This window comes from Mustela putorius, unplaced genomic scaffold (genome assembly GCF_011764305.1).
Source record: "Mustela putorius furo isolate JIRA1106 unplaced genomic scaffold, ASM1176430v1.1 tig00003898_pilon_pilon_pilon, whole genome shotgun sequence".
NCBI lineage: Eukaryota > Metazoa > Chordata > Mammalia > Carnivora > Mustelidae > Mustela > Mustela putorius.
The window spans coordinates 18079173-18097483 of record NW_025422047.1 but is presented as its reverse complement, the minus strand read 5'-3'; the positions used below and the strand labels follow the sequence as shown (position 1 = coordinate 18097483).

General features: G+C 40.0%; 1 protein-coding gene across 8 annotated transcripts in view; it reads left to right on the top strand.

The window, feature by feature from the left end:
* The window catches only part of MYO5A (myosin VA), a 189742-nt gene that overhangs the window by 110057 nt on the left and 61374 nt on the right, over positions 1–18311 (top strand). For all 8 annotated transcript variants that reach the window (XM_045067909.1, XM_045067906.1, XM_045067911.1 and 5 more), the window contains exons 14-19: positions 298–381; positions 11397–11558; positions 12728–12825; positions 14775–14861; positions 14950–15058; positions 17811–18022. In XM_045067909.1, coding sequence (XP_044923844.1) covers positions 298–381; positions 11397–11558; positions 12728–12825; positions 14775–14861; positions 14950–15058; positions 17811–18022 — 752 coding nt within the window. The remainder of the gene's footprint in view (positions 1–297; positions 382–11396; positions 11559–12727; positions 12826–14774; positions 14862–14949; positions 15059–17810; positions 18023–18311) is intronic.

Genomic DNA, 18311 nt, shown 5'->3' with positions numbered 1-18311 from the left:
ATGAGAAGAGTCAACTTCTTATGAGTCTGCCTACCTATGAATTGGGAGGATCTTTTAAACTGTAACTAGTTAGCACTACCATTGTTACCTAGGAAGAGCAATATTTGAGGAGTTTTACTCTGGAATTAACATACTTCTTCTCAAGAATGGTACTGGTTTCTTAGACTAAAACTGATAACCATTTTGCTGAGAACCAGTCATATAGCCTGAACCTAATAAATGTTTTTGTGATTGATGATTTTAATATCTGTTCAAAAAAAAAAATCTGTTAGTTAAGATTTTTACATGTGTTTCCAGGTGGAATACCAGTGTGAAGGCTTTCTGGAAAAGAATAAAGACACTGTTTTTGAAGAACAAATTAAAGTTCTGAAATCCAGCAAGGTAACACTGTATAGGCTTTCTACAATCAGGATATATTCAATAGTGTTAACTACTTAAGCATTAGTTTCTTGTTTTTTAACAATAGTGATTTTTCTAACAAAATCAGCTTTACTGTTAGTTTTTAATTTATCAAATAAATAATAGTGTGTGTCAGGTTTCTCTTCAGATTGTATAAATCTTTTGCCTTTTAAAAGCCTTACAAATGTTAACTCGTAATTTTTATAATGAGGTGATATAATCATTACTCCCATTTTACAGATGAGGGAACTGAAGCACAGAGATTTCATAGCTAATGTGGTTTTTTTTTTTTTAAGGTTTTATGTATTTATTTGACAAACAGCGATCTCAAGTAGGCAGAGAGGCAGGCAGAGAGAGAGAGGAAGAAGCAGGCTCCCTGATGAGCGGAGAGCCTGATGCGGGGCTCCATCCCAGGACCCTGGGATCAGGGCCCCAGCCGAAGGCAGAGGATTAATCCACTGAGCCACTGAGGCGCCCCATAGCTAATGTGTTTTTTTGTTTTTTAAAATTTTTTATTTTTATTTTATTTTTTTTTTTTTTAATTTTTTATTTTTTATAAACATATATTTTTATCCCCCGGGGTACAGGTCTGTGAATCGCCAGGTTTGCACAATTCACAGCACTCACCAAAGCACATACCCTACCCAATGTCCATAACCCCACCCCCCTTCTCCCAACCCCCCTCCCCACAGCAACCCTCAGTTTGTTTTGTGAAATTAAGAGTCATTTATGGTTTGCCTCCCTCCCAATCCCATCTTGTTTCATTTATTCTTCTCCTACCCACTTAAGCCCCCATGTTGCATCAGCACTTCCTCATATCAGGGAGATCATTTGATAGTTTTCTTTCTCTGCTTGACTTATTTCGCTAAGCATGATATGCTCTAGTTCCATCCATGTTGTCCCAAATGGCAAGATTTCATTTCTTTTGATGGCTGCATAGTATTCCATTGTGTATATATACCACATCTTCTTGATCCATTCATCTGTTGATGGACATCTAGGTTCTTTCCATAGTTTGGCTATTGTGGACATTGCTGCTATAAACATTCGGGTGCACGTGCCCCTTTGGATCACTACGTTTGTATCTTTAGGGTAAATACCCATTAGTGCAATTGCTGGGTCATAGGGCAGTTCTATTTTCAACATTTTGAGGAACCTCCATGCTGTTTTCCAGAGTGGTTGCACCAGCTTGCATTCCCACCAACAGTGTAGGAGGGTTCCCCGTTCTCCACATCCTCGCCAGCATCTTTCATTTCCTGACTTGTTAATTTTAGCCATTCTGACTGGTGTGAGGTGATATCTCATTGTGATTTTGATTTGTATTTCCCTGATACTGAGTGATATGGAACACTTTTTCATGTGTCTGTTGGCCATCTGGATGTCTTCTTTGCAGAAATGTCTGTTCATGTCCTCTGCCCATTTCTTGATTGGATTATTTGTTCTTTGGGTGTTGAGTTTGCTAAGTTCTTTATAGATTCTGGACACTAGTCCTTTATCTGATATGTCGTTTGCAAATATCTTCTCCCATTCTGTCAGTTGTCTTTTGATTTTGTTAACTGTTTCCTTTGCTGTGCAAAAGCTTTTGATCTTGGTGAAATCCCAATAGTTCATTTTTGCCCTTGCTTCCCTTGCCTTTGGTGATGTTCCTAGGAAGATGTTGCTGCGGCTGAGGTCGAAGAGGTTGCTGCCTGTGTTCTCCTCAAGGATTTTGATGGATTCCTTTTGCACATTGAGGTCCTTCATCCATTTTGAGTCTATTTTTGTGTGTGGTGTAAGGAAATGGGTCCAATTTCATTTTTCTGCATGTGGCTGTCCAATTTTCCCAACACCATTTGTTGAAGAGACTTCTTTTTTCCATTGGACATTCTTTTCCTGCTTTGTCGAAGATTAGTTGATCATAGAGTTGAGGGTCTATTTCTGGGCTCTCTATTCTGTTCCATTGATCTATGTGTCTGTTTTTGTGCCAGTACCATGCTGTCTTGATGATGACAGCTTTGTAATAGAGCTAGAAGTCCGGAATTGTGATGCTATCAACACTGATTTTCTTTTTCAATATGCCTTTGGCTATTTGAGGTCTTTTCTGGTTCCATATAAATTTTAGAATTATTTGTTCCATTTCTTTGAAAAAGATGGATGGTACTTTGATAGGAATTGCATTAAATATGTAGGTGGCTTTAGGTAACATAGACATTTTCACAATATTTATTCTTCCAATCCAGGAGCATGGAACATTTTTCCATTTCTTTGTGTCTTCCTCAATTTCGAGTATAGATTCTTAGCCTCTTTGGTTAGGTTTATTCCTAGGTATCTTATGGTTTTGGGTGCAATTGTAAATGGGATTGACTCCTTCTCTTTCTTCTGTCTTGTTGTTGGTGTAGAGAAATGCAACTGATTTCTGTGCATTGATTTTATATCCTGACACTTTACTGAATTCCTGTACAAGGTCTAGCAGTTTTGGAGTGGAGTCTTTTGGGTTTTCCACATATAGTATCATATCATCTGCGAAGAGTGATAATTTGACTTCTTCTTTGCCGATTTGGATGCCTTTAATTTCCTTTTGTTGTCTGACTGCTGAGGCTAGGACTTCTAGTACTATGATGAATAGCAGTGGTGATAAAGGACATCCCTGCCGTGTTCCCGACCTTAGAAAAGCTTACAGTTTTTCTCCATTGGGAATGATATTTGCGGTGGGTTTTTAATAGATGGCTTTGATGATATTGAGGTATGTGCCCTCTATCCCTACACTTTGAAGAGTTTTGATCAGGAAGGGATGCTGTACTCTGTCAAATGCTTTTTCAGCATCTATTGAGAGTATCATATGGTTCTTGTTCTTTCTTTTATTGATGTGTTGTGTCACATTGACTGATTTGCAGATGTTGAACTAACCTTGCAGCCCTGGAATAAATCCCACTTGGTCGTGGTGAATAATCCTTTTAATGTACTGTTGAATCCTATTGGCTAGTATTTTGTTGAGTATTTTCGCATCTGTGTTCATCAAGGATATTGGTCTATAGCTCTCTTTTTGATGGGATCCTTGTCTGGTTTTGGGATCAAGGTGATGCTGGCCTCATAAAATGAGTTTGGAAGTTTTCCTTCCATTTCTATTTTTTGGAACAGTTTCAGGAGAATAGGAATTAGTTCTTCTTTAAATGTTTGGTAGAATTCCCCCGGGAAGCTGTCTGGCCCTGGGCTTTTGTTTGTTTGGAGATTTTTAATGACTGTTTCAATCTCCTTACTGGTTATGGTTCTGTTCAGGCTTTCTATTTCTTCCTAGTTCAGTTGTGGTAGTTTATATTTTTCTAGGAATGCATCCATTTCTTCCAGATTGTCAAATTTGTTGGCGTAGAGTTGCTCATAGAATATTCTTATAATAGTTTGTATTTCTTTGGTGTTAGTTGTGATCTCTCCTCTTTCATTCATGATTTTATTTATTTGGGTCCTTTCTCTTTTCTTTTTGATAAGTCTAGCCAGGAGTTTATCAATTTTATTAATTCTTTCAAAGAACCAGCTCCTAGTTTCGTTGATTTGTTCTATTGTTTTTTTGGTTTCTATTTCATTGATTTCTGCTCTGATCTTTATGATTTCTCTTCTCCTGCTGGGCTTAGGGTTTCTTTCTTGTTCTTTCTCCAGCTCCTTTAGGTGTAGGGTTAGGTTGTGTACCTGAGAGCTTTCTTGTTTCTTGAGAAAGGCTTGTATCGCTATATATTTTCCTCTCAGGACTGCCTTTGTTGTGTCCCACAGATTTTGAACCGTTGTATTTTCATTATCATTTGTTTCCATGATTTTTTTCAATTCTTTAATTTCCCGGTTGACCCATTCATTCTTTAGAGGATGCTGTTTAGTCTCCATGTATTTGGGTTCTTTCCAGACTTCCTCTTGTGGTTGAGTTCTAGCTTCAGAGCATTGTGGTCTGAAAATATGCAGGGAATGATTCCAATCTTTTGATACCGGTTGAGTCCTGATTTAGGACCAAGGACATGATCTATTCTGGAGAATGTTCCATGTGCACTAGAGAAGAATGTGTATTCTGTTGCTTTGGGATGAAAAGTTCTGCATATATCTGTGATGTCCATCTGGTCCAGTGTGTCGTTTAAGGCCTTTATTTCCTTATTGATCTTTTGCTTGGATGATCTGTCCATTTCAGTGAGGGGAGTGTTAAAGTCCCGTACTATTATTGTATTATTGTTGATGTGTTTCTTTGATTTTATTATTAATTGGTTTATATAGTTGGCTGCTCCCACGTTGGGGGCATAGATATTTAAAATTGTTAGATCTTCTTGTTGGACAGACCCTTTGAGTATGATATAGTGTCCTTCCTCATCTCTTATTATAGTCTTTGGCTGAAAATCTAATTGATCTGATATAAGGATTGCCACTCCTGCTTTCTTCTGATGTCCATTAGCATGGTAAATTCTTTTCCACCCCTTCACTTTAAATCTGGAGGTGTCTTCTGGCTTAAAATGAGTTTCTTGTAGGCAACATATAGATGGGTTTTGTTTTTTTATCCATTCTGATACCCTGTGCCTTTTGATTGGGGCATTTAACCCATTAACATTCAGGGTAACTATTGAGAGATGAATTTAGTGCCATTGTATTGCCTGTAAGGTGACTGTTACTGTATATGGTCTCTGTTCCTTTCTGATCTACCACTTGTAGGCTCTCTCTTTGCTTAGAGGACCCCTTTCAAGATTTCCTGTAGAGCTGGTTTGGTGTTTGCAAATTCTTTCAGTTTTTGTTTGTCCTGGAAGCTTTTTCTCTCTCCTTCTATTTTCAATGATAGCCTAGCTGGATATAGTATTCTTGGCTGCATGTTTTTCTCATTTAGTGCTCTGAAAATATCATGCCAGCTCTTTCTGGCCTGCCAGGTCTCTGTGGATAAGTCAGCTGCCAATCTAATATTTTTACTATTGTATGTTACAGACTTCTTTTCCCGGGCTGCTTTCAGGATTTTCTCTTTGTCACTAAGACTTGTAAATTTTACTATTAGCTGACGGGGTGTGGGCCTATTCTTATTGATTTTGAGGGGCGTTCTCTGAACCTCCTGAATTTTGATGCTCATTCCCTTTGCCATATTGGGGAAATTCTCCCCAATAATTCTCTCCAGTATGCCTTCTGCTCTCCTCTCTCTTTCTTCTTCTTCTGGAATCCCAGTTATTCTAATGTTGTTTCGTCTTATGGTGTCACTTACCTCTCAAATTCTCCCCTCGTGGTCCAGTAGCTGTTTGTACCTCTTTTGCTCAGCTTCTTTATTCTCTGTCATTTGGTCTTCTATATCGCTAATTCTTTCTTCTGCCTCACTTATCCTAGCGGTGAGAGTCTCCATTTTTTATTGCACCTCATTAATAGCTTTTTTATTTCAACTTGGTTAGATTTTAATTCTTTTATTTCTCCAGAAAGGGCTTTTATATCTCCCGAGAGGGTTTCTCTAATATCTTCCATGCCTTTTTCGAGCCCGGCTAGAACCTTGAGAATTGTCATTCTGAACTCTAGATCTGACATACTACCAATGTCCGTATTGATCAGGTCCCTAGCCTTCGGTACTGCCTCTTGTTCTTTTTTTTTGAATTTTTCCGCCTTGTCATTTTGTCCAGATAAGAGTATATGAAGGAGCAAGTAAAATACTAAAAGGGTGGCAACAACCCCAGGAAAATATGCTTTAACCAAATCAGAAGGATCCCAAATCGTGAGGGGGGAGAAAGGGGATAGAAAGAGGTTCAAAAAAAAAGAAAAGAATTAAAAAAAGAAAATGAATAAAGAAGAGTATAAAAAATAAAATATATATATATTAAACTAGTTAAAAAACATTAAAAAAGAAAAGGGTTAAAGTTTCAAAAAAATTAGCAGAAGAAGAGAAAAAAAAAGAAAAAGAAAAAAATTAAATTAGCTCCAAGACTAAAAAAATCACAGGGAGAAAGCCATGAGTTTGGTGCTTTGCTTTCTCCTCCTCTGGAATTCTGCTGCTCTCCTTGGTATTGAAACCGCACTCCTTGGTAGGTGAACTTGGTCTTGGCTAGATTTCTTGTTGATCTTCTGGGGGAGGGGCCTGGTGTAGTGATTCTCAAGTGTCTTTGCCCCAGGCAGAATTGCACCACCTTTACCAGGGGCCAGGCTGGGTAATCCTCTCAGCTTTGCTTTCAGGAGCTTTTGTTCCCTGAGTGCTTTCCGTAGAGTTCCGGAGGACCGGAATACAAATGGCGGCCTTCTGGTCTCCGGCCTGGAGGAGCTGAGAGCCTGGGGCCCCACTCCTCAGTGTGCCCTCAGAGAACAGCGCCCAGTAACTCCCGTCTGCCTGACCTCTGGCCGTGCTCCGAGCTCACCGAGCCTGCGACCGGTTCATGGTATCCCCGAGCTGTGATCTTACTGTCGGCTCTGTCTCTGTAGCCGGTTTTCCCCTTCCAACACCCGCAAGCTCTGTGACACTCAGACACCCCTGATCCTTCTGTGACCCTGCGGGATCTGATGCCACGCCGACCCCGCATGGGCTTTGCCCCGGTTTAGCCTCTGGAGTGATGTCCCTCAGGGGAACAGACCTCCTGATTTTGTGCTCCGTTGCTCCGCCACTTTCCGGAGCTGGCCCCTCCCCCCGGGGTCTATCTTCCCGTCACTTTGGATTCACTTCTCCACCAGTCCTACCTTTCAGAAAGTGGTTGTTTTTCTGTTTCTAGAATTGCTGTTCCTCCTCTCTTCGATCTGCGGATGGATTTGCAGGTGTTTGCAATCTTTAGATAAGCTGTCTAGCTGATCTCCTGCTAGCTGAAGTAGTCTCAGCCTGCTACTTCTCTGCCATCTTGACTCCTCCCCCAGCTGTTGTATTTTTAAGCAAAGTTAAAACAAAGGCTGTCTGGCTCAGAGTCTGCTCTTAACCACTATGCAGTGTTGTCATTCAGGTTTTGTTTTTTGTTGTTGTTGTTGTTGTTGTTTAGATTTTGTTTATTTGACTGAGAGACACACAGTGAGAAAAGGAACATAGGTAGGGGGAGTGGGAGAGGGAGAACCAGGCTCCCCGTGGAACAGGGACCCTGACCTGGGGCTCGATCCCAGGACCCTGAGATCATGACCTGAGCCCAAGGCAGATGCTTAACCACTGAGCCACCCACTCTCCCCTGTTGTCTTTCAGTTTTATGTGAAATTATTGTCTGCACAGTGGTTCTAGACTCTATTGTGCCTTTGTGAGAGATTATGAAAGAAAATAGGTTTTTACTACATCATTTTATTATGTATGTATGTATGTATTTTAAGGAATCATTTATTTATTTTAGAAAGAGAGAGAACTAGTGAGTTTGGCGGCAGAGGGAGAGAGAGAGAGAGACAAGCAGATTCCCTGACGAGTGGGGAGCATGACTCAGGGCTCCATCCCAGAACCCTTAAATCATGACTGGAGCTGAAATCAAGAGTCAGATAATCAACCTACTGAGCCAACAGACACCCTGCTGTATTATTTTAAAGGGATGCACTGGAAACATGGTCTTATGCACTCAAAATAATTGAAAGTAAACTTAGTTTAGCAAAATGAATATTGAAATATTCGTTAAAAAATAAATTATTCATGTAAATCTTTTAGACTAGTGACCAGCACTTTTGTTTCCCTCGTTTATTCTAAGAGAATCTTTTTAAATTCTGAGGGAATATTCTATAAACATTTTAAAATTTAAATTCAAGTAATTAACATATAATGTATTATGGATTTCAGAGGTACAAGCCAGTGATTCATTAATCTTATATAGCACCTAGTGCTCATTATATCACATGCTCTACTTAATGTCCATCACCCAGCCACCCCTTCCCTCCATCCCACTGCCCTCCAGCAACCTTCATTTTGTTTTCTATGTTTAAGAGTCTCTTACAGTTTGTCTCTGTCTCTGGTTTCATCTTGTTTTATTTTTTCCTCTCTTTCTCTATGATCTTCTGTCTGCTTCTTAGATTCCACATATCAGTGAGATCATATGATAATTGTCTTTCTCTGATTGACTTATTTCACTTAGCATAATACCCTCTAGTTCCATCCATGTCATTGCAAATGGTGTGATTTTATTTTTTGATGACTGAGTAATATTCCCTTGTGTATAGATATATATATAGATATATATGTGTGTATACACACACACACATATTTTTTTTATCCATTCAGCTGTCGATGGACATCTGGGCTCTTTCCATAGTTTGGCCATCGTGGCCATTGCTGCTATAAACATTGGGGTGCATGTGCCCACTACATTTGTATCTTTGGGGCAGATATCCAGTTGTGTAATTGCAGGGTCGTAAGGTAGCCTATTTTCTTTTAATTTTTTTTTTTAAGATTTTATTTATTTACTTGACAGAGATCACAGGTAGACAGAGAGGCAGGCAGAGAGAGAGGAAGGGAAGCAGGCTTCCTGCCGATGCAGGGCTGGATCCCAGGACCCTGAGATCATGACCTGAGCCAAAGGCAGAGGTTTAACCCACTGATCCACCCAGGCGCCCCAAGGTAGCCTATTTTAAACTTTTTGAGGAACTTCATACTGTTTTCCAGAGTGGCTGCACCAGCTGGAATTCCCACCAACAGTGTAGGAAGATTCCTCTTTATCCACATCCTTCCCAACTCCTGTCATTTCCAGACTTATTAATTTTAGCCATTCTGACTGGTGTGAGGTGGTATCTCACTGTGGTTTTTATTTGTATTTCCCTGATGCCGAGTGATATTGAGCTTTTTTCGTGTGTCTGTTAGCCAAGACTCAGTTCTAGTTTTAACTCTCGGAAAAATAATGACTCTATGTGTCTATAAAGAAGTCAGTTTTTCACTTATACTCATAAGCACTCGACATTAATGTTTTATAGCTTAGAGGACTGATGTGTAAGAGAAAATTCTCTCACAGTGGCAATCCCTGAGTACTATTAAGTTACATTTAAAATCATTTCTATTTATGAATGGTGATGAAAACCATAAAATTCTAATGTCATTACTCTGCCTAGGTAGTTTAGATTAAATGGAACATTCACAGGTTCTTATTGCCCAGGTACCCGTAATCATTTGTGTCTTTGTTCTGACTAACTTTTCTGATTGGCTGGTGGGTCCTTAATTATCAGAAGGTAGCGATAGGTTCTGAGGAGTCATTGGGAGTAATTGCAGTGTATGCAGCTTTGTTGTAGCTGGAGCTGGAGGATGGTGCACGATACACATACCTTGGGTTTTCAAATCAAATCTATTCATTCCTGTTTGGAATGCAGCTTTAACATTGTAATACGAGATAGTGGTGCAACATGTTTTCCTCTTTATAGCCAACCCTTTAAAAGGGATGAAGAGATTCATTTGTGTAGCAAGCAACCATTATTGGTATGTTTTGTGTAACAATTTGTTTTATACATTGTGAGTTATTTCCTAAATTACCCTTATGATTAAATACACATTAAGAGCAAATGAAATTCTCTGATTTTGTTTTTTAACGGAAGAACTCTCCTAAGAAAATGATTTCTTCTGGTGATAGTCTGAAATTATTAGACAAATAATTGGTAGCTGCTATTATAATTTGAAGGGTTTATTTAATGTGGAATGTGTGACTATTATAAAGATATATGCATATGTCATGGTGTTCCTGTAGGCTAGTTTGAAATCTCTTTCCTGCCATAAAATGTCTCCCTTCCATACTAACTAATACCATCTATCCACTTGTTAAATGCCAGATCTTATAATCTTTCATAGTGCAAACCTGGTACAACACAAAATTGATTGCAAATATAAAAGGTTACAGGACAAGGGCAGGGTTTTTAATTTTTTCCTTATAACTCTGTGTTGTTTTCCATAACATTAACTCGGTTAATGTTTTCCTTAGAATTCTGTGTTGTTGATTGTATTGGAGAACATAGCCTTCTTGCCGAGATTTTCAGTGAGTTTGTTTAGCTGGTGCTCACCATTTGAGTTAGTAGGTAGACAAATAAAGGGTGATAGAACATTTTGTGGAACTAAAGTAATTAGATAGGACTTGCAATTAGTATTTTGCTCATAAAATAATTATAGTTCAAAGCCAGCAATCTGTTAATAGTGGCCATTTTCTGTAGATTAGGATTTCAAGAGTTAAGGGAGTAGTTTTTTTTTTTTTTTATAAGATTTTATTTATTTATTTGTCAGAGAGACAGCGAGCGAGAGCGAGCACAGGCAGACAGGGAGGCAGGCAGAGTCAGAGGGAGAAGCAGGCTCCCTGCGGAGCAAGGAGCCCGATGTGGGACTTGATCCCAGGACGCTGGGATCATGACCTGAGCCAAAGGCAGCTGCTTAACCAACTGAGCCACCCAGGCGTCCCAAGGGAGTAGTTTTGACTTTGTTTCCCCCAAACATGGTCATAGAATCACTACATTTTTTTCCTCCTATATTTTTTTTAACTTTTTAGTTCATGCTTTTAATTTTTAAATACACGTAAGTATCTATAAGTAAGTATTTCTTTGTTTTTTATGCACAATGCTTTATTATACTATAGCTTGCATTTTTCATTCAACACTATGAGATCTTTCTATGTTGAAATACACAGAAATGTTTTAATTTTGTGTCATATCCCATTTTCTAAATATGTCATTTAATCAATTAAAACCACATTGAGATATCACCTCCTATATTTTTGTTGCATTGGTATCACCTTCCTCTCATGTCTTTGTTTCCTAATGCAGATGTTGATTGTTTTTGGAATAAGACTTTGAAAGGGGTTACTGTAAGAAGGGAAGCCCTATGGATTCCAAGTCTTCTGTGAAGGTTTACACTTGAGTTTATTTATTTATTTATTTATTTTTAAAGATTTTAATGATTTGACAGAGAGAAACAGCGAGAGAGAGAGAATACCAGGAGGTGAAGCAGGAGAGGGAGAGGCATACTCCCCACCAGCAGCAAGTAGAGAGCCCCATGTGGGGCTTGATCCCAGGACCTGAGGATCATGACCTGAACCAAAGGCAGATGCTTAACGACTGAGCCACATAGGCACCCCTACACTTGAGTTTATTTAAAGTATAATTATCTTTTATTATTTCTGGCTCAGTTTAAGATGCTACCAGAATTATTTCAAGATGATGAGAAGGCCATCAGTCCAACATCAGCCACCTCATCAGGACGCACACCCCTCACCCGCACTCCAGCAAAGCCCACCAAAGGCAGACCCGGCCAGACAGCCAAAGAGCACAAGAAAACAGTGGGGCACCAGGTGAGTTCAGGGAACTGCCATTGCAGGGCTCCTGTCCCCTCAAGCTCAGTTGAAGCCCCAGGTTTTCTTCTGTCAGCTCCCCAGATGGGGTCCTCAGGTGGGGATAGGCTAGAGCTCTCACTATGAGAATATGTAACACCATTCCCCACTGTTCCTCTCCACCCAGCTTTAGACCCATGACTCTGCTTAAGCCTTTCCCAAAATAATTTCCTCTAGGTCTTGATTCTTGGAGTACATATCCTCCCTGGCAGACCACTGCTACCCTTGGTTTGTCCTCTAGTTGTTTCCTCTCTGGATTTGTACAGAGCAACAGCTCCCTCAGTGCTGGAGCAGAGCCCTCTCCTTTCTTTGAAGTCCTCGGCTCTGTGGGCCTTGGGAAATACTGCACTCACACATAGTGCCTGAATAAGGCTGGAGGCTCGGGATGAGAAGCCAGTCAGAGGGGGAACCTTGTGCCCAGCTGAAATAGGAAGCAGGGCCTGACACAGGTGCAGAGCCTCTAGGCTCTGTGTCCCTGATGGCAGCCATGTTGGCTGTCCTCTCCCATTGTCCCGCTCATTACCTGCGCTCTTGGAAGTCACCTACTTTTTTGGTCTCTTGTGGCAGAATTCCCAGTGTGCATGGTAAGTTGACTTAATATTCTTCAAGTAAGGTTATATTTTTAGTCAAAATTTTGAGTTCACAACAGGAAGCTACAGGAGCCTATGTTAAAGGAGGGGAGTGAGCTCTGATGTAAATGATGGACTTTGAGGGACTGTGATTTGTCAGAGCAGGTTCACCCGTTTTAACAAATGTGCCACTCTGTTGAGGGTACTCATATGGGGGAGTTGGTGCCTACAAGGGGCCAGGGGCTTATGGAAAAATCTTTCTTCAGTTAATATTGCTGTGAACCTAAAACAGCTCTAAGAAGATAAGTCTGTGGAAAGGGGTGGCTGGGAAAAATGGTGGGAGGAAAACAAATGTATATTTAGTAGAATAAGCATATAAATGGCAGGATTTAAGCAGATTTTAACCTAAAGCCCCACTTCTGGGGCTGGGTCAAGTTCATAGGAGGCAAAATCATCGCCAAAGCTCCAGGAGTGTCATTGGAAAAATATTTTAAATTGTTTTTACAATATCGATTTTGATGAAACCTTGATGACCCTTTCTTTGTTTTGTTTTTTGTATAGTTCCGAAACTCCCTTCACCTGCTAATGGAGACCCTCAATGCTACTACTCCTCACTATGTGCGCTGCATTAAGCCCAATGACTTCAAGTTTCCATTCACGTAAGTGTTTCTCAACTTGAATTAGAAAGCATCCAAGTCTTGTAAGGATTCCCATACTAGCAGAAGGAAAAAAATAATTTGGGTCAGTCTTCATGTTTTGTAGAGGGAAATTACTAGTTAATAGATTTGTTGTTATTGTTGTTGTTTTAGTTTTCATTTCCTTTGGAGAATATGATAATAAAATAGCAGCTGGCCTTTTGAAGATTTTTAAAAGTTGAAGTCAACCAGGCATTCCTAGTTTGACTTTCTGTTTAGAATCTACTTTAATTCAAGATCTTTCTGGGCTTTTGTTTATTTGGGCATTAGTTAAAACCAGAGCCCTTTGGAATAAGGCTGCCTTGGTGAAGGTTCACAGTTCGCTCTGCTACTTTCCAGCTGTTTAAACCCTCAGAGTCTGTGTACCATTACCAACTGTCTTGCCCTACATCAAATATCATATATGAGGGGGAAGTTTTTTTTTCTACTCAAAATGGACATTTTTCTCTAATTTTAAAAGTAATACATATGCATTGTAAAAACAGTTTTTAAAAAATATAAAATAGCATAAAAAATTGAAAAACGTTCATGATACACTGAGATGACAGGTATTACCTCATATACATCCTTCTTGACCACCAACCAACATCCCTTCCTTCCCTGCTATGGTATGTGGGTATGTGTGTGTGTGTGTGAGAGAGAGAGAGAGACACTAATCAGAGGGGATTGTGCTGTAATTGTGGATTTGTGTCTGCTTTTAACTCAATAAATTGTGGATGCTTTACAAGTTAGTAAATAAAAATCCATATCATCATTTTAATGACTACATAGTTCTCATTGTATAGATATGCCATCATTTATTTAAATTATTCCCTAAATGATGACCATTAAGGTTATTCCCACTATGATATGATAAATATATTTTGCCAAACATTCTTGTATATTTGCCCAATTATCTTCTTAGGATAATCTATTTCTAGAAGGGGAATTTATAGGTCAGGTTAAGCACATTTACCAAAGGTTATAACTCCCACTCCCACTGCATAGGGAATGAGGGCTCATTTTCTACACCCTGCCAACCCTGCCCTCTGAGATTCTGCCTTAGATGCAGGGGCAGTTATGAAAGACTTATATATCCTCCTGATTGCCAAGAAGCCCTTTCTGGAGGCAATGGGAGGCAGAAAAAGCTGCCACCGCCTGGGCCACTCTCCTGGACAACCTTAGGGGCCATTACCTTCCATCAGCCAACCCCATCTCCTATGGCCAACAGAACACTTGAGAGGACAGCACAGCATACTAGGATAGGGTGCTTAGGGCTTAACTGGGGGAGAACAAGGAGTGATCATTCAGCAAGGGCCGGCCTTGCTACTTCCTCTTTTAGTGTCAATGTAATGTTCAGATGCCATTTGTCTAGAGTAAAATAAACAAAGTATATAAGATATAGTACAAAGTGAAAATAATTGTTATTGGTATAGACACTATAAATCCTTTGTATGTACCCACAAAGTTGAATAGAACTTTTAGAACAGCAATATTAAAAAAAAATAATTGGATGAGGTGTATTTAATTTGTTCTTAGAGAAATCTCCAGAGTTGGCCAGTCTTTATTCTAAGGAAGCTATATATGGTGAGCTAAAGAAACAAGAGAACATCTGACCACAGCAAGCCATTTAATAAATAAGAGCAAAGTACTGAGGAGTTTTAGGGTTCTTAAAATATGCCCAGTGGTATTTGTTACAGGTGTGTGGTGTGAACTACAGATCCTATTTATGGCTCTGCTTTTTATTTTACTGCTAATTGTCTCCTCCCCCCAGGATTTGCCGTTGTGATCCCTGCTCCAACTTTTGAATGCTTTCTTTTTTAATTTCTCCATTTGACTCCTTACAAAAGAGTTTGCTCTCTGGACTGAGGAGGGTAATTTGTGGCTGCAGCCAAGCTTTTTTGTATGTCACTGATGTTCCCTTTTACACGTAGGTTTGATGAGAAGAGGGCGGTGCAGCAGCTGAGAGCATGTGGTGTCCTGGAAACCATCCGCATCAGTGCAGCGGGCTTCCCCTCACGGTGAGCGTGACCAGTTTCATATGGAAGGGACCCTCTGGGAGAGAGTCTTACCTCTTCCAGTAAGCTGATGGGAGTTGTTTTCATACAGGTGGACCTACCAAGAATTTTTCAGCCGCTACCGTGTCCTAATGAAGCAAAAGGATGTGCTGAGTGACAGAAAGCAAACATGCAAGAATGTGTTAGAGAAACTGATACTGGTAAGAAGGATTTTCATTTATCTTCATACTGGCCAAGGGCCTTGTGATTGTAAGGTTTGACAGCCCTGGTAAATCCAAATACCACTAATCCAGATTATTTGGAGTTGGGAGGGTGGGGGCACACTGTCTCATAGGTCAAGGCTCACTGTGTCTAAGATGCTAGACCTAGTGAGGGGGATGGTATATTGTCAGGAAACAGGATGGTGACGTCTGGAGAGATCTGGACCCAGACTTGAGACACACACCTTTTAGAGTTTGATCATTATCAATAAAAGTTCATCTCATACTTATTTATGGAAGATATTAGGCCAGATACTGTGTGATTAAGAAAAAGCAAGTCTTGTCCTAATATAACATAGTCTGTCTTGGAAATTCATGCATTTTAGAGATCAGTATAGTAAGCCTTAGTATCTGTCAAATGCTAAAGAAGTCACAGGAAGGCAAAGCCACATGTACTGTGGGAAGGAGGAACAATTTCATGGAAGAGGCATGTTTTGAGTTAGGCCCTGAAGAATTGGTAAGATTGTATAAAAGCAGAAGGGTATCCTAATAGGGAGCAAGGTGTGAAGAAGTAAGAAAGCATAGAATTTGCTCATAAAACAGTATAGTGCTTTTCTGTTGTTTTGTTTTGTTTTGTTTTTTTCAGTATAAGATTGATACATGGAACAGTAGGGATTTGGTTAAGAAATACAGGTTGGTGTTTGAAAAGTCTTGTATGCCAAACTAGGGAGTTCTCAAACTTTAGAATGCATCAGAGTCACCTGGACGGCTTGTTAAACTACATTGCTGAGATAGCCTGCAGAATTTTTTATTCAGTAGGTCTGGGATGGGCCCAATAATATGCATTTCTTACAAGTTCCCACATGATGCTCATGCTGTTCTAAGGACTCCATTTTGAGAACAGGTACTCTAGTTCATGAAGAACTTAAGATTTATGAAATGTTTTTTAAAGATTTTATTTATTTATTTATTTAACGGGAGCGGGGGGAACACAAGTAGGGGGAGTGCGAGAGGGAGCAGCAGGCTCCCCACCAAGCAAGGAACCCAATGTGGGACTCGGTCCCAGGACCCAGGGATCATGACTCCAGCTGAAGGCCGTTGCTTAATGACTGAGCCTCCCAGGCTCCCCAAAAAAGGTTTTTTTAAAAATATTTTCATTTGTTTTATACTAGTTTGAATGGATTACCTCACTTTGAGGTTATTAGTCCTAATTACTGACTATTAACTAAATATAATATCTCTTCTTTGGTAATAATAACTTTTGTTTTCCTTTGGAAGAACTAAGGCCACTTTCTTAGTAATATGTAAAAGGAATCATGTTTTTGGCTTTGGACCAACCCCTTTCTAACCTAGGTTCAGATCAGAATGGAGAGCAGAAAGTAGGAACAATCCTACACCCAGACCATGATGTCCCCAGACCATACCAGGTCTGGCTCAGGGCTGTGCAGGGCAGTGTGCAGGGCGGTGTGCAGAGGAGGCTGCCGGTAGAGGGGAGCAGGGGTGGAGTGGGGAAGCTGAGATGGGACAGGGAGAAGGAGAAGGGAACCACCTTCTAGCCCTGCTTCTGTCTCCAGCTATGCTTCCTATGTAAGCTTTATGCATTTAAATTAAAATAATTTTAGATGTTTTAGGTATATATGGGGATTTCTGATTTTTTCTGGGTTTACATACAAGATAGGTTGTTTACACTGTTTACACTGAAAAGTGATTTTCTTTGTTTTGCCTTATCAGATCATGGTAGTGATTACTATAAATAAATTCCATTCTTCTTTTGACATGAGCATGGTTAATAAGCTGCATCCTTCTAGATAAGATGGATAAGAATGTGGTAGACAAAAAATAGCATGTGTCTGTGTTTACTGCTCTGCTCTGCTTGTAATCCAAAATCGATGAGCTGTACAAGTGATTATGTTCTTATAAAAGGAGTTTTAAAATTTGTACAAGGATTTTATTTTTTTTTTTTTTTTTAAAGGTTTTATTTATTTATTTGACAGAGAGAAATCACAAGTAGATGGAGAGGCAGGCAGAGAGAGAGAGAGAGAGAGAGAGAGAGAGAGAAGCAGGCTCCCTGCCGAGCAGAGAGCCCGATGCGGGACTCGATCCCAGGACCCTGAGATCATGACCTGAGCCGAAGGCAGCGGCTTAACCCACTGAGCCACCCAGGCGCCCTGTACAAGGATTTTAGATACATTTATAGGATTGTGTTTATTTTCAGATACTGTTGATTAAAGACAACAGTAACTGTTGCAAATTTAACTCTTGATATGAGTATGCCAAGTTTTTGTGGTTTAATTCTTATTTTGCATACATAGCTTCCTGCCTTATTCTTCATGCTGGTATTTTTGTCCCTTCAGCTTTCTCATGGAACATACAGCCTGATGTAATGCTTACAGCCCGAGTCAGTCAGAGCGAGTGTCAGCGTCTCCATTTCCTTGAGATATTTAAAATGCAAACAGTTAAATTGCCTATAACCCACAACCAAGTGTTTGGCCAGAGATAATAATTCCAGGTAGAATGATTCTGGAAAATAATTCTTAAACTATAGTTTTCCTTAAAATCCCTTTTATTTGCTTGACTTGCATAGGATAAAAAAATCTGGCTCCATTAGTTAATGGCAATATAGCCCAAGTTTTAGCTACTAGATTCATCCTTTTACTGATTCTGCTTTTAGACATATCTTTTTCTCTTTTAGAAGTTCATTTATATGGTCATCATTTCTACTTCTGAGTATACAATTTCTTCCACAAAACAGGACAAGGACAAATACCAGTTTGGTAAGACAAAGATCTTTTTCCGTGCTGGTCAAGTGGCCTACCTAGAAAAACTGAGAGCAGACAAGCTGCGGGCGGCCTGCATTCGGATCCAGAAGACTATCCGAGGCTGGCTGCTGCGAAAGAAGTACCTGCGCATGCGCAAGGCGGCCATCACCGTGCAGAGACACGTGCGAGGCTACCAGGCCCGATGGTAGGTCTCTGGGTCGCCCCTCCAGCCTGACGCACAGCCCCGGACCTTGGACAGCCCACCTGGTTCCTTGTCCAACCGAGGACAGTTTTCAGGGGTCTTCGTGTTTGAAAGACAGCACCCTGCCTCTTCCTGTTTCAGAAAGGGACAGATTTACTCACAAGACAGTTAAATACCCTTATAAGTGATTTAGATTCATCAACAAAAAATACTGCCTACTCCTGTCCTCCGGTTTTTTTTTTTTTTTTTTACTTTTATGTAGGCTTGAAAAAATCCTCTGTAAATTAACACA